At 42.6% G+C, this 27,154-nt stretch overlaps 1 protein-coding gene across 9 annotated transcripts in view; it reads right to left on the bottom strand.

Annotated features, from left to right (window-relative positions):
- Cadps (calcium dependent secretion activator) overlaps positions 1–27,154 on the bottom strand; it is a 506,710-nt gene that overhangs the window by 80,363 nt on the left and 399,193 nt on the right. For 5 of the 9 annotated variants that reach the window (XM_045135763.1, XM_045135761.1, XM_045135762.1 and 2 more), the window contains 5 exons: positions 24,184–24,330; positions 20,751–20,906; positions 16,186–16,333; positions 5,006–5,080; positions 4,019–4,102 (listed from right to left, as the gene is read on the bottom strand). In XM_045135763.1, coding sequence (XP_044991698.1) covers positions 4,019–4,102; positions 5,006–5,080; positions 16,186–16,333; positions 20,751–20,906; positions 24,184–24,330 — 610 coding nt within the window. The remainder of the gene's footprint in view (positions 1–4,018; positions 4,103–5,005; positions 5,081–16,185; positions 16,334–20,750; positions 20,907–24,183; positions 24,331–27,154) is intronic. The other 4 variants (XM_045135769.1, XM_045135766.1, XM_045135767.1 and 1 more) reach the window with 1 other exon arrangement.

Here is a 27,154-nt window from a genome sequence, read left to right as displayed (position 1 = left end):
CAGCACCTAACACACAGGTGCTCTGTAACTAGATGTGGGATGAGTGAGTGAGTGAGGAGGGAATGAGTTCCAGGATACTTGCTAAGCCATAGATAAAACCGAGTCAGGGGATTGAGAGAAATGGCTGTGTTGTTAAAGGCACTTGCAGCAAAGCTTTATGGCCTGGGTTCAAATTCCCAGTGGCCACACGGAGCCAGATGCAGCAAGTGGCGCAAGCGTCTGGAGTTTGTTAGCAGCGGCGAGAGGCCCGGCTGTGCCCATACTCTCTCTCTTTTTTATTTCTCTCTGCTTTCAAATAAATAATAAATAAAATATTTTTAAAATACCAAGGGAAGTATTGGAATACTCTGGGAGAGGGACCTGGCACTTGCTGGCCCTACTTCTTGGCCTCCTAAAAGAACAGCAAAAGGCTGCCCCCCTCCCCAAGTCAAGGACCTTTCCAAACAGGCAGCCCACACAAAAGCACATCTTGTAGGCAAGGGAATGGGTGCATACTTGCTAAGTGCATCACTGAGCTGATTTCTGAGAAGTTCCAGAGGCACCTGCCTCCATCCATCCCAGGCTGCGAGTGCTGCCTGCCGAGGCTGCTGCAGGAGGAGAGAGAGGAGGGGGCGCCTGGGCGCCTCGCGGGCTGGCACGAGGAAGCCACATCTTACCCGCCCTCCTCCCCCAGCTCCTCTCCAAGAGAGGAAGCAATGCAGATGGAAACGAGAAATAAATATTCCTGCCTGCTCTGTGCCACTGCAGACGTTTTCCAAAATGTCTGGCTTGGACCACGAAATCAAGCCCACCCAGGAAAGGAAGCGCTCAGCAGGAGAGAGAGGGGGAAAGGGTGGCATATTTGTCGATACTCGTCAGCTTTCTGGGGGGGGGGGCAGAGCACATGGCTCCTCCTTGGCAGTCGTGCTGAGGTGGAGACGTGGTAAGTGCACATTAATTCTTGAAGAATGGAAGGGGAAAGGGGAGCAGAGTTAAGGAAAACAGTCAGACCGCCGGCTCCATTGCCTCTGTCCAGGGTCCTAGGACGTGCGCACATCTGGCTCCTGCACTGCTTTCTGCCCCTCCCCGTCAGACCCGCTACCTCTGCCCAGCCCTGTGGGGTGCTACCACAGCTGGGCTTGCCGGCACCCTTCAAAGGCCCTTTGCAATTTGGGCAGGAGCTCAGAATCCATGTATGGAAGCATTCTTGCCACCTCTAAGCTCAGCTCGCCTTCTCTAATACTGGAATCCTGGCAGGAGATAGGCTGAAAATGAGAAGTGGGTGCTTCTGGCCTCGGGGTGGCCAAGTGTGTGGGAGAAGTGTCACTAAGAAGGGAAGTTACAGGCCCAGCAATAGTCCCAAAGTGTTCTGTATGGTGACACCTTTGCTGGGCATGCTGTGAGGCTGCAAAATGTCTCAGGAAAGATGAGAGGGTGGGGACAGGAGCTTGGCAACACTTCCACAGGACACTCAGGTCTGTGCTTCTCACCATCCCGGGACACGCTCTGGTTTTTACATTCTTGATCTGGCTGCTACTGGACTAGCTTCCAGCAAGACACTTGATAAGTTAGTCATTAGGTTTGGAGCACCAAAAGAGGGACCAGACAAGGGTAAAAGGATTGGAAGGCAGAGAGATGCCTCAGTCAGTAAAGTGCTTGCAATGCAAGCCTGAGGACCTCAGTTCAAATCCCCAGCACGCATGTAAAAGTCTGGCAAGGTGGTATGTACCGCCAATCCCAGTGCTGGGGGCGGGAAGAGGAAGATCCCTGGGGTTTGCTGGCTAGTTAGTCTAGGTGAATTGGTGGGTACCAGGTTCATTGAGAGAGCACTTTCCCCCCCCCAAAATAAGGTGGAGAGTGATTAAGGAGTTCACCTGGTATCAAGTGCCGGCTTCCACAACACACACATGCACACAGACACACACGTACACACACATACATGCAAACCTGTATACACATGTACGCCCCCCACATGAACATGCACACACACCACACCCATGTGCACATGCCAAAACCCCAACAAACCAACAAATGAAAAGAGAAAAAGGGCCCATGGTCAAGTCCTCTCCAGCAAAATAAAGTCAAATTTTGCATGAAATAAAGACATAAAGAAAATTACGTCTCCTGTGGATTTCAGGGGAACGTTTTCTAGAAAAGTTACACTTAATTCCGTCCTTTCACACATCCAATCACCATTTCTATAATTTCACTGTATTTTGTGTACTTTCTTGCATCTCCAACTCATGTGCCCTGAATCCTTCCTCGTAACTCTTCCCCACTCAAGAGCCCATCTGCCTTCCAGTGCCAGGCAATTGCCAACTGAATCCCACTCCCAGCAGGAAGCCGTTTACTGGTGGGGAATACCAGCAGGAGACTTGAGATCCTGTCCCCACTGCGCACAGTGCTGGGTGATCTCCATGCATTACTCCTCCTCTCTGGGTCTCGGTTTCTTTGTCAAAGGAGTGGGCTGGAGATGTTTGCTTCAGCTGTGATGCATCATGGGTGACTCTGTCGAGCGCAATTGTAGGCAGCGCCTGTTGTCAGCAGCCCTTTCTCGGCCCTCCGTGGTCTAGGTACTGAGGCCATCTTAAGCCTGGGAGCAAATTCACTTTTGTGCTTGGAAAACTGAAAGTTGTACATGAAAAGAAGCCAGGCATGTTCATGCATGCGTGTTATCTAGAAATGGTTAGAAATTTCCCTCAATTCCCTGGAAGAGTAAGTCTGGGTTGTGCAAAGGCCAAAGTAGGGTGTATTTAATTTCCTGGTATGTGTGTATGAATGCATGTATTATATATTGTTTAGGGATATTGGGTAAGAAGTTGTGTGCACGAATGCTTTTATTGTATACTCATAATGTCTACTACATATTACTAATAATAATTGCCTAGTATAAGCTAAGACTATGCTAGGTTTTCCACTGATATTATTATTTCATACTATGTCACTGTGGAAGACATCTGCCTCTCACTTGCCTACAGATGAGGAAACAGGCTCAGAGACCTGCTCGTGATCACACAGCTGGTAGTACTGGTGATGGGATTTGGATTAAAGCTTGAGGGATTCAAAACGTAAGGATCTGCTGGGTTTTGTCTGGCATTTAGTGTCCAAAGACTCCTCTGACAGACAACAGGTCCCGAGTTATCTGCTGTTAGTTCCCGTGGCACTGTTGAAAACAAAACCCCGCTCCGAGCTCACCACACCCCTGCTATGAGAAATGACAGGGAAATGTGCAGAGCTGGAACCTTTCCTGGCACAGGGAAGGGCAGGAGAACTGGTTTCAACGCTGCCCAGGCACCTCTTTGGTGGATGCAGCACCTACAGCGACCTCCCCACTTCTGCCTGGCTCTGTGCCACTTTTGCCCTTGTCCACTCCTAGCGCAGAGCCACAGCCTCTCGGAATTGGTGCAGGATGCAGGCACCAGTTCAGGAGGACGTGAAGAGCAGTGGCTCTGGAGCCCAGCCAGGTGCGCATGGACGAGTCTTGTCTGAGAGGAGCTACCGTTGGCTGCAGGCACGCCCAGTCCGGGGAGACCCCAAGCTTGCGCTGCACACTCAGCAGCCCCGGCTAGAAATGCATGCTCCTCTAAGAGGTCTCCTGGGGTTTCCGCTTGCACAGCTCCTTCAGTTGTAAGGATCCTGTTTGTAACTCTAGGCGAAAGACTTATGTGATCTGAAGAGAAACCCGAGTATATAATTTCTCAAATTAGCATTCCTCACTGGTGACCCACACGAAGTGATTTGCCTGAGCTAGCTAGCCAAGGCGGGTGAAGGCCAGCCACTTGGGATTCGTACACAGAGAGGTGCGTGAGCGTGCAGGCCGTGCGCACATGTATATACGCACAGTGTCCACTTACAAACGAAATACATGATGTTGGACTACCCGCTGCTAAGGAAGGCTCTGCTGATTGTGGTATTAACATTAAACATTTATAGCTGAATGTAATTAACACACACAAAACCACCTATCACCTCTTCAAGCAAAGAAACCCCACAACTAAACAACAACAAAAAACAGGAAAGAAAGAAGCTCTTTACTCACGGTAAATGACAGAAAAGAAGAAAATAAAGTCCCCTCGTCATATCTGGATAATTTTGCCAGTACGCCTTCCAAGATTGTTACAAACTAGTAAAACAGTAAAAAAGAAAAAAAAAGTTATTTAAATGATAATTTTCCAGAATAAAGAACAACAGTTCCCAACAAGCTAAAGGCCAGGATTAAGTCCCCTGTTCAGTTTTTGTGTTCTATTTTTTTAGCTCCCACCTTCGCAGAGAGGAAGAGACTGCCGTTTCATAGAAATATTTGACTTATCCGGCTTTTTCTTTATTATTATGTGATTGCAAATATAGAGAGTTACAGAAGTGCAAAGTGACAAAATATTATTGAGTTGCATATAGCATGCGATAATATTAAATGCACTTTTCAAAATCCAAAAGTGCGCAAAGCAGTTTTTTTTATGTTACATATTAGCACTACATTTAATCCAATCTATTTTTATTTGTATTTTATCAGTAATTTGGGGGAAACAGAAGTTTAGCACTGACTGGCAAATATAAATGTCTTCCTATTCAGCATCACTTAGTTAAAATTCTATAATTCATGAGGGTGACTGAAATAGCTATATCTGACTTTTATGTTTTATTATGACTCTCACTGCATGAGAAAATAGAGGAAAGGTTTTTTTTTTTCAGGATGGCAGAATTCCTTATTACTGTTTAATTTTATGGATTTTAAAATCTGACTTTGTCAGTGCTAGAATACAAAACAAATATTTCCTTCATAACCTAGGGCCATGTTTGGGGATAAATTCTTATTAAGTGAATGGATGCCACTTCATCAAATGGTCGTCACACGGATCACAACTATCAGAAAACCATTCGGAGCTGTGGCTGGGTGATGTATCATCTTGTTCCTGGAGAGATGCGTGGATCTAGCTCAACTTTTTAACGTGTTACATTTTAATGGAGAAACAGACATAACAAAGCCATGTTCATGGGGCGGCATTTCCACCTGCCGCTGAAGGTTTACCTTTGCCACCAAGAGTGTTATCATTTCTTTCACAGTCTCTTCAATTAGTTCGTCTATTTTTGAATGATACTGATGCTAAAAGACATAGAAAGACAAATATTAGCACATTTGGGAAGTGATGCTGTGTCCTGTCTGTAGTTTTTAGACCACAGAGTTCAAAAATAAAGTCTGACCTGCACACCCACTTTATTTCTGTCATCCCAGAAGCATCTGGAAGATTGAGACTCCAGACTTTTGATAGAGATCTGAAGCTCCTAAAAAAAATATTAACCATGGCCAGGCATGGTAGTACACGCCTTAAATCTCAGCGCTTGGGAGACAGAGATAGGATTGTCTTGAGTTCGAGGCCACCATGAGATTACATAGTGAATTCCAGGCCAGCCTGGGCTACAGTGAGACCTTACCTTGAAATACCAAAAAAAAAAAAAAAAAAAAAAAAAAAAAAAAAAAAAATCACTACGTACACTGTTCCTCACCCAAGGCTTTAGATGCCATTAATGTGTAGTAACACATATGTACACTTAATGGCCTCGCAGCGTGCTAAGCTGGATTTCACAGAGCACAGTGTCATGACAGCCTATTAAAGGACATGAAACATTTCCTTTGTGAAATTGTTGGGAGATGCAACTTATGTAGTTGGAGACCTCCAAGGGAAACTGGACCAAGACACTGCTATGGCAAGAACTGTTCCTAAACCTTCAGGCCATTTGGGATCATGCCTAGTAGCTTTTCAGTTTTCACTGCAGGTGTTAACCCAGGGTCAAGGTGAAGTCTCTTTTTTTCTGAGCCATGGTGAAAAGACCCACATTTTCTCCATTGCGGGCCCAGGCCAGAATCTCTGTTGAGACTAGGGTTTAGTTTTTTAGTTTTTCTAACTGGTGATGTCGATGAAATTTAAATAGTAATGTGAAAATAAACCCCCACACAAACAAAAATCTCCTGTAAATGCCAGGGAAAAAGGAAAAGCAATTTCAACACAAAGAATTATATGCCAGCTCCTTGACATTTATTAGATCAATTTAGTACCCATTTGAATTATTCTGTATTTCCTTAACACAAAAACAACAATGCAAAACATTGTTATTTGGAAAGGAAAATGTACTTACCCACTCTTTAGCAAACTTTCAGAAGGATGATTAATTAGGAACAGAAAAAAAAGGAACAGTGCAAATAAAAATTAGGACAAAAGGACATACAAGAAAATAAAAATTCAACAAGCCATCCAAAAGCTATGAAAACATATAGAAATAAGGAACAGGAATGTGGTGTGCTGTTCTCGTAACTGGCAAGCAGAATGATTGAGAAGGAGCAGAGAGAGATGAGAGGTTTATTTGTAATTAGATGACCTGGATAAAGTCCCAGTGCAAAGTTGGGAAGGCAAATTGCCTATAAAATTCAGCTCAGTTTCCTTGTCTGTAAAAAAATAAAAACAAAAACAAACCAAAACAAAAACCCCCAAACAGACAACAATACAATGACCCAGGACCAATAAGGGGAGGAATTTAGTATCCATTGCTAAGAAAGCTGCTGAGCAAATCTTGGATCAAGCCTTTTAGCTCTTTATTTCAAAGTAGTCTGTAGATGGGGGGCTGAGGAGATGGCTCAGTGATAAAGTCCTCTCTCGCCTGAAACCGGGGTACTTGAGTTCGATCCCCAGACCCTGTATACAAAGCCAGAAGCCATGGCAGGGTTCTGTAATCCCCGTATAAAGACAATGACAGCAAGATGGGAGGTGGAAACAGGAGACTGTCCTGGAAGCTCATGACGAGCCTAACGAAGAATACCAGAGCTAGGATCCAGACAAGAAACACTGCCTCAAATGAGGTGGGCAGATGAGGAGCAACTTGAAAGCTGTCCTATGGCACACACATGACACACACACTCCTCTGTCTTGCACGCATAAGAACACACACGCTCACTTTCTCTTTCTCTCACACACATATAAACACAAATAAAAACAACCTGAAGGCAGCATTTGGAATGCAACACACACACACATATACATACACAATAGTAAGACAAATGATTTGAGTATATTATATATACACACATTAAGATATCACATTGTCCCTCAGAAATGTAAGTTTGTGATAACAAAAAACATAACTGAAAAAAAATGTTAAGCTGGTCTGTTTCAGTATGATTATTTAAATTCTACTGCCCAAGTCCTTTACTGGCACTGAGGTTCTCAGACTCATAGATCTATTTTGAGGAGCTGGTGAGGGTCTAGATGTGAAAACATTTTGTCAACTGCAACTGAAATTCAAATATTATTATGTGTTCGAGTTCGTCAAGTAGCCAAGAAGGGTAGAGAAAGATGTGATGCTATTCCTTAGTCATCCGCCTCCTCGCTTTATTGGAAAAACAAAGCAAGTGGTCCATGGAGTTTAGTCCTGATGAATCATAACCCACGCTGGCCATACTGGTGGATTCAAGGAAGGATTGATTCTCTAGTGATATAAACCTGAAGCTAAATCAGAAAAAGAGCTGCAGATTTTTGTGCTAGAAGCACAAAGAAGGTTGTCAAATCAAAAAGATTCAGGAATATTGACAGGGTTCCAAATTCATTTTTAGGTCTTTAAGTAAGACCCAGAATCACATCCTTACTTTCCGTTCTCATGTGACAGCCTCGCTTAACAAGGTTTTCTTTGGATTGCTATAAATGAATCACATTTATTAAATTAATTATGGGATAGAACCAAATCTGAAAAGCTGGCTATGTACAAGATGACAAAATGTGAACTGCTGCACCATGGGCCTCTACCCGGCAAACAAGAACCTCATCAAGAACAGAAATATCCTTTTCCAAAACTCGGTTGACATGGTTAAAATAGACACGATCAACTGTTCTCCATGTTGCCCAAGAAGGTTAAACTTCATGGTCTGAGGAGCTAATGGCTCTATTTCTTCACCCAAGAGGACATGCTTGCTCTGTGGGATCTGGGAAACTATCAATCCTTCTATATGGAGACAAGGCAGAGGTACTGATGGAATCACGGTGTGCCTGGGCCACACTGGGCCTGACCTGCTTTCTAGGTATTACTTTCTCTCTCTAACTCTGTATGATCTCCACTCGCCTCCTGTTACAGTGAATAGAACAAACTTGCTCTCTGCTTATAAAATCAAGTGTTTTGATGTGATCTTCCTGCCTTGTTTCCTCGTGAGAACGGGAGTCTCTGTTGCACAAACACTCACCTCCACAGCGGAGGGCGAATTAGGTTCTGAATGTGGAAGGCAGATTCACCTGACCAAGAGTGCTGACGAAGACACACACAAACACAGAAACTTAGAGGTGCCGCGTGGAGCCGGGTGCGGTGGCTCATGCCTGGAAGCCCAGCAGTTAGGGTCTGGAGGCTGAGGCAGGAGGGTCACCCTGAAGTTTGTAGCCAGCCTGGACTAGGTTCTAGATTAGCCTGGGCTATTTAGATCCTGCTTCAAAAACAAAATGAAAGCAAAAAAAAAAAAAAAAAAAGCCAGAAAAAAATGAGGAGTTGATACTTGATATTGCTATTCTAGAACTGCCATTACGGACTAATGAGCATGTGGTTCCACAGGTGTGCACACTTCTCTAAGTGCACCTAAAATCCACAGCTCTGTGGAATGGAAATTATCCCTTCATTAAATTAAATTAAACTAAATTGACAAAAATTGATTTAGTGAAGCTGGTAAGGAGGAGTAATGACTCCATTAATCATGTAGCACAGTGGTAAATACCAAAGCAGTTCCTATGTAGGTGTGATGGCTATGTTCTTTTGACAAGTTGATCTGTTTAGGAATTGGGTGGGTCTCTGAGGAGGTTTCCAGGAAGGATTAACCGAAGGAGGAAGTCCTTTCCCCTGAGTAAGCCCTTCCCCCAGAGTGGGTGGCCCCTCTCAGAGGGGGGCTTTCTCTACAGAAGCTCTAGGTCAAGAGAACCCCTCCTCCCACCTGCCTGCGGGTGCTGCCTGCTGCCTTCCAGCCCGGACTGAAGACCAGCGTGGACTGAGCCTTCCAGCCCAGACTGAAGACCAGCGTGGACTGAAGGGCAGTGGCTCTCCAGTACACCTCCAGGCCTTCAGTACCAGACTGGGACTGCTGAGGCCTCCAGCCTCGTGGACTGAGCAGCTACCGGGTTCCTTGACGCCCAGCCTTGCAACCTGCTATTGTTGGGCTGATGTAAGCGAATCCAATAAATCCCCTCTTTACTACAAGTCACTCTATCAGTTCTGCTCCTCTAGGAACCCTGACTAATACAGTAGGTAATGATGAACGACATAAATTTCTTTTGTCAGGCTTTACTGACATTTATTTGACTAACTTGCTTTTGTGGAGCAATAATGAGCGTTACCTCACCCCTTGCTGTCTGGGGGAAGACGTACTGCTCTGTGCAGATATGAAGCTCCATGAAGGGGGTCCACACACTGGGGCATCTTCTAATGCCATCACCCTCTGCTAGACAATCTTGTTATGTATGAATTCCTCACAGTCTGATTATCCAATGCTATCTGTATCCTAATGTGGGTTCAAATAAGAATGTCCCCAAGTTTTGCCTAATCCTAATCCATCTTTCTCTATGGCCTTCCTGGGTTTACTAGACCCATGCCCCTAAATTGTATCCTGGGGTCATGGTGACAATTACCAAGAGAGTGACTCATTTCCAGCGGCGCAGGGAGTTTGCAGAGTTACTTTTGCTTCTGATGGGCCAAGTAGCTGTAAATCCGCAAACCTACGTGCAAAGCATTCCTTGACTTCCTGTGCCGCCCATTTTGCCTTGTCATGGACCTGACAGTGTGTATGTTATCTTTCTGTTACAACCATCTGACCTTGGAAATGAGATGAAAGCACACTAGGCCAAGTGAGAAACTATTTAATACACAATTTCCTCTCTATTGGTACTTCACAAATTTTAATGAAAAAAAATATTTAAGATGGAAAAGTATGGTGAACAAATGTAGAGCCATTATCCCAGTGATGAAATTCAGGAAGTGAGCTTAAAATGGACAAAGACATCAGCTTACTAGTATCTAGTCTAAAACAGGCTGAAGGAGTGAAATCTAGGATGAGGCCAGTGTTAGAAATGAGATATATCACCTAGGCTGAATATTCACTATTAACAATGTGCACACTACATAAAAATGGAAGTCTACTGACTTCCATACATTTCTACCCAGAATTTAGGATGCTTCCAGCCAGTCTTGGTCAATCCCATTTTAACAAATCAGTTTTCTTTTAGAGATGACTATCCATTTCACAGAGTAAGAAAATTGAACGGAGGGCTGCTTCATGTTATTACCCATTGATGTTCTAGCCAAGACTACAGACACTGTGCCAGGCAAGAGAGAAGACATACAAGCATGCCTGGCTTCATCATGAATATTCTCAGCCATGGGCCATTCTAAGTTAGAAGAGGCCTCACTTCCCACAAGCTGGTCACATGACACTGATTCCTAAGGATGAAAATTATGGTAGATATTTCTAACACAGTTTAGAGAGAACTACATCTTTAGGACAAGAATTCAAGAACAGAAGAGAATACGTTATTAGATGGGCCCTTAATAAAGATATTTAGTCTAGGGCATGCACATACATTATCTGGAAAAAAAACTATGTGTACAAACTTCAGTTATTAGTTTCATCAAAAAGTGTTGGATAGTATCAGGAAAATACATGGAATCTTTTGTACGTTATCAAATAGAACAGTATCTGGAGAGAAAAGGACTCTACTTTTTGGCTTCAGAGTGTTAAGTGTAGATAACTCCAGGATAACTCTCTAATCTGACATCCAGAAGTCAGGGGACTTTATGTCCAGTTTTAAAAAGCTGTGTACTTATTAGGAATTCAAGGACAGACTGTTTTCATGCATTTACAACAGAAGCTTTCTTAATCCCTGAGCTGGACACTTCTCATGGTGTCTTAAAACAGAGATGGCAAAACTTTGTTCTACTTTAGTTACTTTTAAACAAAACTATTTCCAAATGTGTTGAAAATTTATTGGTAAGAATTATGTCCAGGGCTGTTACCATATTTTGCCTGAACTTATAAATCCATGGTTTTGTTCAAGACTGATGGAACTGTCCTTCCGAGTGCTTAAAAACTATATGTAGACTCCAGAGTCAATTTGAGACATCAGAACTAAAAGAGGCAAACAGTATGTTGGAGCCCAGGAGACTACAGGATACTCCTTAAGTGTACTAAAGTGTCCTGTAACTCTGGCAAGTCATCTACTCTCTCAGAGAGATTATGGAGTCCCAGAGGTTGGACTCCAATATACAGTCTGCAGAAGGGGAGTCAGAACAGAGGGGAAGATCCCTGATGCTTCTGGGGGAAGTCACATGATCTGCATGGCCCCGACTCATCCTTGAAGATGATAAAAATGCTGAGCACAGAGCTCTTAAGTCCCTAAGTCTTTCCTAAATGGTCACAACTGACCTTAAAACATTTGGTTACCAACTTGGTCTTAAGCAGTCTGTAGGAAAAGTATAGCCAGGAAGTAAAGTAATTAATCAAAGTGACATCTGTGCTGTTATCAAGGTTTAATGTACTATTGACAATTCTGATAATGTCTCATTGGCTTTATAAGATATCCCATTCAAGTACTAATCAGGTCTGACCCTACTTAGCTTCCAAGAGCGGGCACATGCAGGGTGGCATGGCCTTAGATTGCTTTACAAAAACAGACCAGGCCATGGCAGACAGCCCCACGTCATTTGTGAACAGCATTATAAATGGATCTCTGGATCTTCATGGTTAAAGAGAATTATGCCTATCATTTCAGGTAGAGATTCTGTTAATTTTAGTGAAGGGTTAATGGACTTTCTTCATAAAAGACTGATGAAATTTCTTTAACTCAGAAAACTCTGAGGAATTTAAACAACTCGACACATTCTGCCCTGCAGAAAACCACGGAGGCAGCTCCTCTGACTCACTGTGGAAGATCCAGCAAACCGGCCACTGCTGTGATTCAGCTACTTGTCCAGCCCCGGCAGACTGCACCTGATTCCTGTCACTTCCTCCAGTAATGAACGCCCTTGAAAGCCTCCATCCTGCGGGAAGGTTGTAGCCTCTGGCTGTGCTTCAGTAAACAGTCTCTGCTGAGATCAAGTCCAGTGTTTTCCTTTGCTTTTCTCTTTTACTTTCCTTACATTTAGGAACTTGTGCACTCCTGTGTTGTTTAAACTTTATCTCCTCTTGCTTATCGTCAACTCACACTCTGAGGGTCCTGTGATATTCTCACTCCATCTAGCTGGGTCCCCTCAATTGTCCTCCTCAGTTTGGCATTGCTGGCTTAGCCCTCCCACACTCAGAAACTATAAATGGTCCCAACTTGGCTGTCTAGGTGGGCTTTACCTTCTCATGGGCAGGAGTTCTTCATACTCTCTCCCCTTTCCTTTTCTCTCTGTTTTTCTTTGAGGTAGGGTCTCACTTTAGCCCAGACTGACATGGAATTCACTGTGTATTCTCAGGGTGGCCTTGAACTCATAGCAATCCTTCTACCCCTGCCTCCTGAGTGCAGGGATTAAAGGCGTGTACCACCATGCCCGGCAGCTTTCCTTCTCTTAATCTAATAAAAAACCCGTTTAAACTTTAAATTAAAGGCTATACATTTCCTTCAACAAACAGTGGCAGCATGGTTCAAAAGTAAGTGACTGGTTCCAGGGCACAGGTTTGATAGTGAAAAATGACGGTTTATAGGCTACAGTGATGAAACTACCAATTTGTTCTTTCTAAATGACTCCAAGGTTTAAGCCAAGATAATTCTAGTTCAGCCAAAAAAATGATTAATGGGGAATATGGGAACCAGGGTCTACTGTTATAAATATGAACTCATTATTTCTCATTATATGTTTACAGCTAGTATCTATGATCTGCTCCAAGAAGGTTCACTGGTGCCCTGAAATTATATGGAAACACTACATGTAAATATTTCTTTCCTGGAAAATGGCACCATAACTTCCACTAGATTCCCAAGGGAGTTTGGACACCTACCCTCACTCTTCCACTACTCTCTCCATGACTCCAGAGCACTAAGATCAGAGTAACTTGGTTTGTTTAGGAACATCATTCAGCCATTTCTGCAGGCGTGGCAGAGCTCCTTACACAAGGCTGTAAATAAGTTAACCTGGAGAGAGGCTCTAGGAGCTCTTAAGGATAAAGAGAAGGTATTCCTATAATATCAACTGTTCTCCACTCTGAATCTTAGTTAAACTGTCTATCTCAAAAAGCCCTGAAAGGAAATAGATAAACCAGACTTCAAACCAAAAAAGTTTTCTTTTTTTTTTTTTTTGAAGGATACTATGATAGCATCAAGAAAGTGTTCAAAGCAACACAGAAAATGGAAAAGCATTCCATCACTGTATCTAGTCTGTGGCCCAGACTATATAAAGAATACAAATAAACCAGGCTAAAAATTAGGCATGGACCCTTCTTCAAGGAACAAAGTACCAGTGACTGATTGATAAACACATGACATTGGGCATGGACATTTGTTCAATGAACAATGTACAAATGACTAATAAACACATGAAGGGATGTCAAACGTCACTGTAGTTCAAAACCACAAGGAACAGCAGCTGACACACACTGGGTGGCCATAACGAAATATGGGCTTCCTATAGTGCTTATGGGAGTATAAAATGGTATAGCCACTTTGGAAAGCATTTGGGAATTCCTTAGAAAGTTAAGGGCTCAGACATTCCACTTCTAGCTCTATTCCCAAAGGGGATGAGAAAAATGAGGTCTACGTGGAAACTTACACACAACTTTTCACAGTATGGTTTGTGAAGCGGAAGGTGAAAATAGCCCAAATGCTCATCAACTGATAAATGCATAAACAAATGTGAGATATCCATTTTGACAGAAACTTAGTCGTAAGTGGAAGGTCAGTACTGGCTACAATAGAGGTGAACCATGAAAATATACTAAGTGAAAGAAATCAGGCATATACATATTGTATGATGCTATTTATATGAATGTTCCAGAAACGGAAAATCCTTAGAAACAGAGCAATCTAGGCTGGTGGCTCTGTAGGACTGGGGAAGGACTGAGGCCGATGACTAGCAACGGGTGCTTGCTTGCTTTTTAGGACTGTGAAAATGTCATGATAATGACTGTCATGGCTGGATTCATTTTGTCACTGCTATGGAACTATTGAAAGGTAGAATTTTATGGGGATGAGAATTATATCTCAGTTGAAGGAGAAGATGCCACCTCTCTTAGGAGAGAGAGATTTGGAAGTGACACTATTCACGAAGGGATAAATTCAGAGTGATCTTCAATGAATTTTCAAGATCTCTTGGCATAAGCTTTTGGAAGTTGGCTATCTGAAGCCTAAATGATTGTGTAGAGATTAGCTCAGGGAGATGGTGAGTCTAAAGAGGTGGTGAGATGCAGAGAAGCCCACCAGCTCGGGCTCTGATGCTTTCTTCCTTTCTCTTTCCCTCTCCTCTCATCCACAGCAGCTCTATTTTTCTATTTTACATGCTGGTCTTCTGGGTGAATCAAAAATAGACTAGATAAAACCATAGAAGTGCGACTATATTTTAAAAAAATTATCTATTTGCAAGCAGTGGGGGGGGGGATGGGAATGGGCATGTCAGGGCCTCCCGCCACTGCACATGAACTCCAGATGCATGTACCACTTTGTGCATCTGGCTTTATGTGGGCAATAGGGAACTGAACTTAGACTGTCAGGCTGTGCAAGCAAGGGCCTTTACCCGCTGAGCAACCTCCCCAACACCAGTGCTATCATTTTACAGATAAGGAAACTGAGGCACAAAGAGAATGTGCAGTCCAGTTTGCAGCACACTGAGGCCAAGAATCTCAGTGACTGAAAACCCAGTATTTTCCCCAAGGACTGTTCCAGCTGCTGAGTCCTCTTGAGCTTGTTTTCGGATGTCAATGCTCTTAGTCAGTGGTTCCAAACAGTGTGGTCTCTAGATGAGCCAGCAATGTCAGCATCACCAGAGAACTGTCAGAAGCTGAAAAAAATATTTTTTTTTGAGGTAGGGTCTCACTCTAGCCCAGGTTGACCTGGAACTCACTCGGTAGCCCCAGGTTGGCCTTGAACTCAGCGATCCTCTTCCCTCTGAAGCACGAGTGCCGGGATTAAAGGTACGTGCCACCACACTCAGCTCAGCGGCTGAAATCACAGACTAGCAGAAAGGCCTGAGACAAAACTCTTATGAGCCCCAGAGAAATTGGAATACCACAGACCAGACCATCCACAAGCAGCAAGTGGAGCTTGGGCAGTGGACCATAAGCTCCTGTGTATGACTCCAATGCGTAGAACTTCCTCCCTGGGGGTGGCTGGAGAAAAATCAGCCTGGGCTGAAGTTCGCAGGGAGGGATAAGGGAGCTCACTTGTCAGGGAAACAAGGTTGGAGTAGATCTTGCCAGAAGAGAACACTACCAACCCACATTTAAAATGGAAGGTGCCGAAAGAGAAAATAAATAACGAATAAGGAACAAATATAATTTAGTAAAAATTCTGAACATGTAAGGCTGGTATCGAAAAATCTGATTTAGGAGCAATTTATGCCAATTGGCAACAGCCTAGAGTTGCCAGGAACATTGCTGAATTAATTCTAAATTGGTACATGAGTGTCTAGCTGGCGTACAGCCATCAGAGAAAAATGATCACGATCGTCTTTAATCAAGCCCAAGTTGCTGTTTCCTTCTCTTTTACATTTTTAAAGACGGCTTCAGAATCAGAAACTTAGCAAAGCACTAACCTTTGAGCCAGGGAACACTCATAACCAGTCAACTGTAACCGGGGGTGGGGTGGCCATGCCATCTAACATGGAAGTCGTTTGATGCAAGGAGAAACGCTCCTGGCATCCAGATGTTCTAAGTGCTATTTCAAATGTGAAAATGACTTGTATGCTGACCAACCCAGGCCTGACAGAGGAACCAGCCTAATCAATAAGGTCATTGGACATCGTTTAGCTTAGAGGAACCTTAATGGCCACCTTAAATCCAGCCAAGAATCCCTTCCAAGTGACTGGCACACTCACCAGCACATGCCTCAGAAATTGACTTTGACAGATACCGAGCGCTTATCTGTGGCTTCGTCTGCAACTGCTAAGAATGTATTTCTGAAACTAGCAGACTTGGGGAGATGGAAGGAATTTGTGTAGTTTCTTCTTACATGATCAATGGAGACAGGGGGGATAAATCTGCTTTTTTTTTTTTTTTTTTTTTACCTCTTGGCCCATTTCCATGCTGCAAAGTTTTGTTGACTGACTTTTGGCATCAACCATAACATTAAACATTGTGCAGACTGACTGTGGTACTCGAAAATCTGTTGATCGACTGGTTTTTTGCAGCTTAACTTCAAATGCAATCCTGGTTCTATTAAAACAAAGTAGGAAAGACCAATTCAGTGTTCAGATGACAGCAGGGGGAGGAGACATTTTCTGAGAGGTTAGTGAAAAAAAGAAAATTGAAGGCTGTAATCAGTTTCCACCGACAATGACTTCACATGTGTTCTTTTTAAAATGACTTTCCCGTCTAAGGAAGGCTTATTCATGCGGACAGCCATGCACACCCTTCCTTTCTCTGCAGTGCATGGAACACCTGTAGCTCGGCGTATTTCTGTCTATAGTTTACATGGTATGGAGAACCCTAATTGCAGGAGAATGAATGAATTAACAAAAACCCGATTATAGCATTACAGCATACGTAACTTCTCTCACGTTGGCGACTGCCTACCTTGAATCACTTCACTTAAAAACCAAACACAAAAAAAGCAGTTTTTAATCTTCCAAACCTCATGGTGGGGAAAAGTCTTAAGTGACACTTATTGTTTTTTTTTTTTCCTTTCTGTTTTGAAAAAGACTGAAAGGAACAAAATCCAGCAAATTTATTATATGGCTTTAAAGACTGAAAAATAGACTCCGCTTGTTAAAGAGTCAAAGAAAGAAAATATATCAAGCTATTAAAGATGGCTGCCTTTTGGGGAGGGGAATGGAATTAGAAGAGGGACTTTCAGGGTGATTTCTTTTCATCTACCAGCGCATTATTTTTAACACACGCATGTATATTATTTTTAGAATTAAAACATAGTAATACATTTGATATACAACCATGTTGTCTATGTTTACCATATCTAATGCATGATTCAAGGACTGTGCACTTATAATGTAGCACATAATTTTGACATAGATCAAATTATGACACCAACAACCTGCTAACCGCTGACAAGAGACAGTAACCCAACGTAGGTCACTGGTAATACAGGGCTAGGATGCAGTCTTTGATGCCAGCATTGTGAAGGGGCCTGACTCTATTTAAAAAAGGTTTCAGGGAAGTGGGTCACAGCATCACATGTCCATAAAGAAGGCACCTGGCTAGTAAGTGGCTTTATTAAAGCCCTTTTCATCTAATGCACCTATTACGCCCAGTATTGTTCACGGCCAGGTTCCTGAGCTCATGCAGCCACCAGGAAAGGATTGCTTTAAGAGGAATTGGTAGCAGTTTTCTAACAGTGCATAGGAGGACCACACAGCTAGTGAGCTCAGGAAAGGGTGCCAGCTTGGTAACACACCCTTGTGCAGGCAGGAAAGCCAAGTATAATTTCTAAGGTTGGAAGCCCAGTTCTTAAGAAAAAAAGAAAAAAACCCTCAAAACACCCCTATAGATTATATGATCATGTTAAAGATAAATGTATCTTGGCTTCCAAATACCCTGTACTGAAGTAGCTTTCTAATCATGGTGATCATTTTAAGCTCTGCTGAAAATACATCATTTTCCAGTTTTGTGAGAAGGAGGCCTGATGGGTACTGAGTTGGGCAAGTCCCTGTGCTGATCTTCCGAGGCGTGTGTGCCAGTTCCGGCCCAATCTGAGAAATGGAAATGCTAACTCGCTCCTTTCCAATGAAGTCATCGTCTTCTCTTTTTCACATCTCACATCTCTTTTCACAGGAGAACTGTTCATAGCCCTTGGAGTGTGGGGCTGTAAAAAGAGGAATGTGAATGCAAAATTAATATGACTGAGAGGACTTTAGGGGTCCCAAGACCCAGGAATGGGGAGCTTGCTTAACCCAACTGACTTTCATTGAGGACAGAGCTGGGGTGCCTTGTTTTGGTCCAGCACAGACCTGAGATAGGCCAGACCACAGGCTCTGTAACTATCCATCAAGTGAATGAATTAAAATATTTTAGAAACTTAGATGTGAGAAGAACGTTACTGTAGTATTACAAATGTCCATCTATGATCCAATATTCCTAATTACATTGTCCTACAATAGCAGTTTTTTTTTTTTTCTGCCCCAAAGAAGTAGAAAATGGTTACAGGTTCGTCCAACATAGGTTTTAGGTCTTAAACTACCCAAAAGCTTCTCACTTCTCTAAGCCCAGGTCTCCGAAGCTAGAAGTTAGCGATACTATTTCTACCTGCTTTTATTCTTATCTGCTTTGGTAATTTTATCTGGGAAGAGCAGAAAATTCCACAGGTCAGGACCATCCATACATGTGCAGTGACTGAATTTCTGAAATCAAAGGTTTCTGAGCTTGCAGGTACTGGGCACAGATCTAGGGGGGTGAGGACCACTGAGAAATCCAGGCCCACTTCCTGGGTCGGAGCAATTCACCTCTACACATAGACGTAAGGCAAATGACAGGATGTCAGGGATAACTCAGAGCCACATTCACATTTATATCCTTACATACTCTTTTTATCTCAGGGTGTCTTTCATCTCTCACTTCTTGTTACCCAGGAGACTGGCTTGTGAGTGAAGGGCTGAAGAGGTGGCTTAGTGGTTAAGGTGCTTGCCTGCAAAGCCTAAGGACCCAGGTTTGATTCCCTAGTACAGGCTTCTGGAGTTCATTTGCAGGGGCTAGAGGCCCTAGTGTGCCCACTCTTTCTCTCTATTTGCCTCTTTCTCTCTGTCTCTTTTGAATAAATAAAAAAAATTTAAAAAAATGAACACAAATCTCTAGTTGGGAACAGAGATCATGAACTGGTAACTCTTACTTATACCTTAGCTTCTAGGTGAAATAAGGGACAATTCCTTGGCTTCAAGGAACTGTTCTGTAAGAAGATGTTGGTCAAATTATTTATTTATTAGAAAACCATTGTTCTTCCTAACATTCATATAAACTACATAGGAGACAGTGGACTTCAAAACACAAAGAAAACATTTGGACCATAGAGTTAAGATAACAGACCTGTCTTTAGTAATATGAATTAGAGGAAAGGAACAAAATGTCCTATCTGGATCTCCAAGACTTTAGGCTTCCAGAAGTAGAATCAAACATCTGCCCAGATTCTCCAAAGCATATGGTCCTTCTCCCAGTTCCTGGGTACTCTTTACCTACCTGTGATGGAAGTGATCTTTTGCATTTTTTGTCTTCAGTTTTAACCCTATTACTTCTCCGTTCTTCTTCCAAGATATAAACTGTTGGATTCAAAGCACTTCCCCAAACCCAGCCCCCCATCACCCACAACTGATCCATCAGTTAAACTACACAACATCTGGAGAGTTGGAAAAGCCAAGGCTGCCTGTGGTCTCCCCCACTTTTTTTTTTTCCTTTTGAGTGAGGAAAAATAATGTAATAGTTGTGATCTGGAAAAGAAACTTGGATGTGTGCCTGGGGGTAGGCAGGGTGGTGATGATGTCAATTCCATGGAATTCACTTCCGTATTTGGCATGTGGCTATAGATATTGTGACAAGGGGGAGGATGCAGGCTTCCATTCTCCACTGCGTGCCAAGAGCTTGGCATTGGGTCTGGTGTATGGGGTTAGGTCAAACAGTGTTGCTAAATGAATGAGTAGCACCCTCTCTTCTCACAACAGTCTATTGGAGAACTTCCTGTGCTGTGGTTCTCTCTCATACCCTATAAACCACAGTAGCAACACAGAATCTGTGGGAAGGCTAAGTGTAGGTTCAATGGTTCCTGCCCTCATGTTGATTCCTGGCTAGACTCTGGCCAAGAAAACTAAATGTTGGCACCCAGTAGAGCAAATGCCAATGTAATATCTGCTTCTTGCTGGGAAATCACGAACTTCCTGTTATCTGATGTTCTAGATCTCAGAAATGCTGAAATCTAGGGCTCTCTTTTTTTCTTCCTGACTGTCCATTCCCCACTCTCATAAATATGACAAATATTTATTATGATGCCATTTTGTGGCAGACATTGCTAGATGCTGGAGATACAGAAATGACTAACAATTTGCATGAGTCTTCCTCATGGAGCCAATGACACACAAAAATATGGAAATCAAATAATTTTGTGTTTGGGACTGACACAGAGCAAGTGGATCAAAACTCAATTTGGACAACTACCACTGTGACTTCCCTTTCTCCAATCTTCCTTTGTTCCTTCCTTTCTTCCTTCTTTCCTCACTCTCCCTCCTCTGTTCCTTCATTCTTTCCTCTCTCCCTCTCTCTTTCTTTCTTTTCTCTCCCTCCTCTGTTTCTCTCCTTCCTTCCTCCTTCCCTCCCTCCCTCTTCCCCTCCTTCCCTCCCTCCCTCCCTTCCTTCCTTCCTTTCTTCCTTCTTTCCTTCCTTTCTTTTGTGACAGATCCTCTCTTTGTAGCTCCATCTAGCCTTAAACGTGCAGCAATCCTCTGTGGCAGCCTTCTGAGTGTTGGGGTTACAAACATGTTCCATCATGCCTGGAATCACTTGTGTTGACTTTCACAAGCGATGTCTTCTCCAAGCCTGTGCATATTAACAGCTGACTGAAAGAAGAGCGCTGAGCTTTTCTCAGTGTAGAAGGATGTGGGAGGGGGCACAACCCCAGGATTCGGCCACCTGTTCTTACCTTTTGACACAAGACTCAATCATGTCACTTGCCATCAGTTTCAGCCGCTGTTCCAGGTGCTTTCCGAACTCTTCCTCAGGCCAGTGAAGGTCCCGGATAAAAGACTGCAGAGCATCAAGTTTCCAGAACAGGTCTTCCGAGGTACCTGATCCATTACTGGCAGGATAAAGATGACAAAACAGAAGTCACCCTGTGGGCTGTGGCTTGGAAGAAACAAACACAGAGGCAACTTGGAGGCTAGAAGGCTTGAGGCAAACAGCAGCTTCCACATACAAAACGATGTGTGTTGGCAGTAGAGAGGGTAATCTCCACGGGCAGAGTTTGAGTTTTACCATACAGGACTCAGTCGATTTTGCTCAGCCAATTGCTCCAGACCAGTGGGACGTCTGAAGGTGTTGTTCCGTAACACAACTAGGAGAATGGTGTATGGTAAAAATCAGCCTTCCGTTAATAACCACATTAACGCATGTGATGATTCAGTTGAAGGCTTTGAACCAGGGGGAGAAGGAAGTCTCCACGGATAATAACCACATGGCAACATGCAGTTATTAAGAGTCCAGGGCTTCATGCATTTCTCCAGTTCCCCTCCAACGTGGAGGCCTCTTGGGAACTGCGCAGGACTTGCGGTTTGGAAAGGACACGCAGTGCTAACCGAGCGGTGAGCGAGGACCTGCTCTCTCTCCGGAAGAGCTGGAAAGAACTGGGCGACTCGGGCTGAGACAGGACACCGGACACCTTGAATCTCCACATCGCCTTCCATTTGGTTATGAATTCAATTTTCCTAGACCAGCCCATTACATAGGCAGCCCCGTGATCAAGGGAGTTAGTGCAGGCAAGGAGAGTGGATAAGGAATATCTGTGATGCTTTGGGGCTCAGAACTTGAGCACTTTTCCCATCTGTACCAGCTTACCCAGTCCTTTGTATAAAGGAGGAGATGAGGCTCAATTCCTTTCTGTACAAAGATGTCCAAGAGACTTTTACCTGGGCTCTCCACAGAAAGCCTATGCACGGGAAACAATCCCCCTCTCCTCCTCCTCTGGCTGGCTTTCTCTTTTGTCACAACCCCACTTGGAGTCCGGAGGGGCGGCCACCCTCCCCCCCTTCCTCGCATACCGCTAGTGCCAACACGGCAATTTATAAAAGTGCCCGACACACCATGCATTCTCACCCGCTCTGACATCGTCTGTAGAAACAGATGAGGTGGATGTTTCTACTGCGACAGATGTCAGCTGCATTGAATTAATGCTTCGGAGAGAAGGATAGCTGGTGCGTAGACGCATGCACAGCTACTAGGGGTGAGGAGGGCAAACTCCCGACATGCCGAGAGGGAGGAAACTATGGCCTGGACTGACAGAGTAATGTTTCCAGAACAGACCAGCCTGAGGTCAGTACGTAGGTGTATCTGACACGAAGGAGCAGGTAACATGGAAACACGTCCTTGGAAGAAAACGTGACAAAGGAGGGAACTGGAATCATGAAAAGATATCGAATCAGGCATTTCCTGGTGGGTGACTGAGAATACACGCCTTCTTTTCAGATACTGCAGTGAGCTTTGTTCAAAAGTGGGAGAATGCGTTTCTGTCTGTGAAAGTTCAGCCTCTCCTTTCTCCACCCTATCTTGGGGGAAAAAAAGAAACCCCAACTTTGTCTAGCAAAGCCCCGTTTTGGAACTGCATGGTTTATGTTTTAAATCATTAAGTACATATGAATGCAATAATTGGTATTTATTACAACAACATTTTGACACCCATCTGGTTTCAGAGTTTCAAAAATTTCTTGTAGCATTTTTTTTTTCTTTGAAGAGCTTATTATTAAGTTTTGACATGAGGAAAAGAATATTTTCTTTTTATTTTTAAGATAAACTGTTAATGTTAAGGCAATAGCACCAAGATTATTTTGATTGCTGAGCAGTTACCAAAATGTGTTCCCACTCATGCCTTAATTAATTGAGCGGAGACCATTATCTGCTTGATTACAATGTCTTGATTCATATCTTTTCAAAAACAATATCACAGAACATGCACAGAAAATAAGAGAAGCTCTCAGCTATTTATTTTTAAGTTTTAAACAGTTACTACCTCGTCTAACTTTTAAGATAGTCATCTTAGCATGAATATGATTTTTTTTAGAAAAATATTCCTTAGATATAAAATTTTTGAATGTTTTGTCTAGAAGAGAATCAGACACATTGGCCATATGATTTTATTGAGAACTTGTGAATGACTTGTCGGAATTTGAAAACACTGCACAACTTTGGAGGAACCAGGTAGAGAAGTCATCTTAATGTCTTATTCTCTACCTGGATTAACTGCAAACATGAAAACGCCAAGGGCCATCTTGATGAATGTGATTTCGAGATTTCAAAACATGATTGCCAGTTTCAGATCATTTTTTATTCCTTTGATAATAACACTTCCCTTTGAAAATGTGCCAGTTTAGTCTTCCAATAAAAAGCTTATCTGGCCTATAATTAGCTGTGGTCAAAGAAAAGGATCAAAGGAGGGTATAGAATTGCTAAACCTTATTTCACTTATTAAATCATCCACATGGTTCTAATTTAATTTCTCTGAGGTAGAATTTAGGGGCGCTGGGTCTTCTTTTTGCTAAGGGAAAAGAAGAGAGGATTCATTGCCTAAACTAGAAGCAGTGACCACTTCTTCCTCATTTCCCCAACTGTTAGCTTTGAAGAAGTGGTAAGGAAGGGCTCCAGGCAACACCCTGACATTCATATGGATGAAAGCAGAGAATGACTGCGGCCCAGAACGCAGATGTCATAGCTTACCAAAGCCTCATCAATTGTGATCTAAATCTTTCATTCTCAAATTTAGGAACCCTTTTGCTACCTAGACCTTAAAGCTTTGGCCTTGGAACGTGTCCTCACCTAACATTTGCACAGGGCTTAATCCATTCAGAAATGTTCACTTAGCCCTGAATATTCTGTCAGTACCTGCTGCTACTTGATGACACCAGAAATATGCTTTATGGCTGAATCAGTCCTGAGGAAAATTGTTACTATTAGACAAAAAAAAAAAAAAAAAAAAAAAAAAAAATTCCAGATTTAGCTTCAATTTAGCCTCTGAGACTTGAACCAACTTCTCCTGACTCCTACTTTGGGATAAATAGTTCCTAACATCACAGCACCTTCACTGAAAAGGGGGGCATAAATTGTTTTGAAAAAAAATTCAGGAAGTACAACATAGTCCTCAAGTGTTCAGTGGGCGTTAGACAAATTGTTAATGCTGTATATATAGCAAATGTCTTACAAACATGGTGCATGCCAGAAATAAACAATATTGTCTCTGCATGATCAGCAAAATATGTCTAATTATCCATCTCCATTTCTGTTATATAGGATGTATAGAAATAAACAATACATATCCATGCCAAGATCACTTAAATTTAAATGAGATCTAATGTGAACTGAATACACACTCAGCATCATATATAGCAGCCATCCATGACGGTGCCGAAAAAGTAGGCATTTGTGGGATGCCAAGTGGGATGTTAACTGGAAGATTTGGTACTTTGGGAAGGTTCACATTGGGTAGGTTCACATTGGGTAGGTTACTGGTTAAACTCCTGTGGAAGAAACAGACAGAAAGAAAAATACCATCACAGTGACAATGTAGATGTGGGAGAAGCACACAGCAGTTGTAAGTAAGCTGGCTACGTCCACAGCAAGACAGCAGTGAACACTCAAGTGAACACTTCAGAGAGAAGCTTACGAAGGCAACTCAGAATGCAGAAAGAAATGACAATCGTTAATGGGGGAAAAACTAACCACAGAACGACTTGAAAATGTGAATGCTGACAGTGCACCTGTATACAATGATCACATCACTTAAGGGCCTTTGGGGAGGGGACTTCAATTCTCAAGTCCGTTGCTCATAGAGTGAGAACTTGTCTTATGAAAGTAACTTGAAGTTCATGGAATCCTTGTCATGGCTGGAGCTGGGGTACTGTAACATAGCTGAGAGTGCTGAGGAGAGTAAGAAGCCAGAAGTTGATCAAGGACACAGTACAACTGTTTGATAGGAGGAATAACTGCTGGCATTGTGTGACACAGAAAAACAAATATGAACAATAATGTATCATGTATCCGAAAATAAAAGAGAAGAATGCACTCATCAGAAAGAAATGATACAAGTTTAGGGTAATGGATGCACTAATTACCCTGAACAGATCACTACCAAAAGCATACATGAATCAACACACTAAACTGTTCCTTATAAATGGGTACAAGTAGTATGTACTAATAAAAATATTTTTAACAATATAAAAATGGTGGGGCACTTTTACTTTCTTACTGTTTTTTTGGTAAGCTATTATCAATAGAAGCCTATTTCTCAAGTCAGATGTTAGATACAAAATGAAATTCTAAGTTCATCCATTTAAATGTACCTACAATGGTAATGTACATAAATGGAATGCCATCCAACTGCTATTTCTTTTTTAATATTTTTTTTTCTTTTTTAATATTTTATTTATGTGTGTGTGTGTGTGTATGGAGACAGAGAGAGAAAGAATGGGCATGCTAGGGCCTGTAGCCACTGCAATGAACTCCAGATGTGTGTACCCCTTTGTGCATCTGGCCTAAGTGGGTATCGGGGAATTGAACCCTGGTCATTAGGCTTAACATGACTGCTGAACCATCTCCCTAGCTCCAACTGCTATTTCTAAGGACAGGAATCTGTACAAGTTCTTCCAGAATGGAAGGCAACAATGAGAACTCATCTGTAGAAGGAAGATCAGCTTTAGTATTTTTAGAAAGCACTGAAAGAAAATGGACAGTTCTTAAGTTGATTAAAATGGAGAAGTATTAAAACACAGAAAAAGACACCATAGAAACAAAGAACCCCAAATTAAGATCTTATATAAAACTCTTAGACCAAGAGTAGATTTAAAATATGGCTTCATGTCATGTTAAATGTCCCTGAAAGAAGGAAAGAGTCTGGAAGAAAGACCTCTGGGACAACTGGGGAGGTTGAGCATGTCTGCTTCATGATTTGAGTGGTTGTTACAGGGTTTGAGTATGAAAATTAATTGAGATGCATATTTTTCTATAAAGAAGTTCAAGTTAGTCAAAAATAAAATAAACACTGATACTGCTACATCTCATCAAGCTTTTGTTTGTGAATGAAGTTCAATTGATGTGATAGGAGAGGGATAGATGGTTTTATAAGCAGAGAGGGAGATGGGGAGAGAGAGAGGAAAAGCATAGGATCCCTTAAAGGCCCCAAGTTAAATCAGTGGTATCTCTTCGGAGGTTCTCTGTCACGTGCTCCTCCACATGCTGGCAAAGTACATCTTACAGTGGCATTTTGAAGGGTGTTCCATCCAGCCAAAGTCACTGGCACAGGAGCGCCCAGCCTAGCTCCGCATCTGAGAGGAGCCTTCCTGTTTAAGCAGAATTGACAGCATTTTGGCAAAGGAGTTGAGGTTCTCTTTTTGGATCTTGTAAAGAAGAATAAGTTTTGCCAGAGCAGTTCTGCCCTGGGTGAGCTGTGTTTGACTACCAGGGCTCCTGGAGGCTGAGGTCACCTCTGGACTTACTTGTGAGGAGAGCTGCCCACGAAGGCAACAGATCTGGACCTCAGCACTAGCTTGGATGTCTGCCTCCCTCTAGAAACCAGTCAGTTGAATGTTCACAATGGCAATTCAATCCTGGCTTGTAAATGGAAAAACCTAGAAGGCAAAACTACCAACCTGGCATCCTCTTTATTCAGGGAGACAGGTGTCTCAAAGACAGTCACCCTCTACTTGGACTGTGCACTTTGGGAAACCAATTCTGTACCGGTACTTGGGGTGGAAGGGTGTTTTCGTGGGAATGGTCTAGAAAAAGAGCAATAAATGTGACTATTGTGTAGAAGAAAGAAGTGGAACTTTTCCTTCCACGTGTCTCTGTTTAGCTGGGGAATTTGCCTTTGAATTCAGCCCCTGGTGGTTTTAAGCCTAAAACACTGCCATGGAACAGATCTGCTGGCGATTTCCACTGGGACATGTGTAAGCCTATATAAGCAAATGTGATCATTAAATGACACACACACTGAATAATGATCAAGGAATTAGGAGATCTTAGAGATGGCAGCCAGGAAAGTTAAAATGTCAATTCTGAGCAAATTAAAAGTAGCTAGAAATGAAAAACATACAATATATGCAAAAGCAACTTAACATATTAGTGGGTGGTGGGCACACAGATTAGAAGAAAGCTTCATTTTGCACACAAAATAAAAAATACTTATATTAATCAAAACATACTGTATTTGTAAAATATGACAGTTTGGCTGGACTACTATACTGGGCTTTTGTAGAAACATTTCTTTCATGGACCCTGTTACAATAATGGACTAGTCTTGAAATGATAAAATATAATTAATAGTTTTATCTTTATCAGATTAGGATA

Source organism: Jaculus jaculus, chromosome 16 (assembly GCF_020740685.1).
Source record: "Jaculus jaculus isolate mJacJac1 chromosome 16, mJacJac1.mat.Y.cur, whole genome shotgun sequence".
Taxonomy (NCBI): Eukaryota; Metazoa; Chordata; class Mammalia; order Rodentia; family Dipodidae; genus Jaculus; species Jaculus jaculus.
Note: the sequence above shows the minus strand (reverse complement) of the source record. Positions and strands in the feature narration are given on the sequence as shown.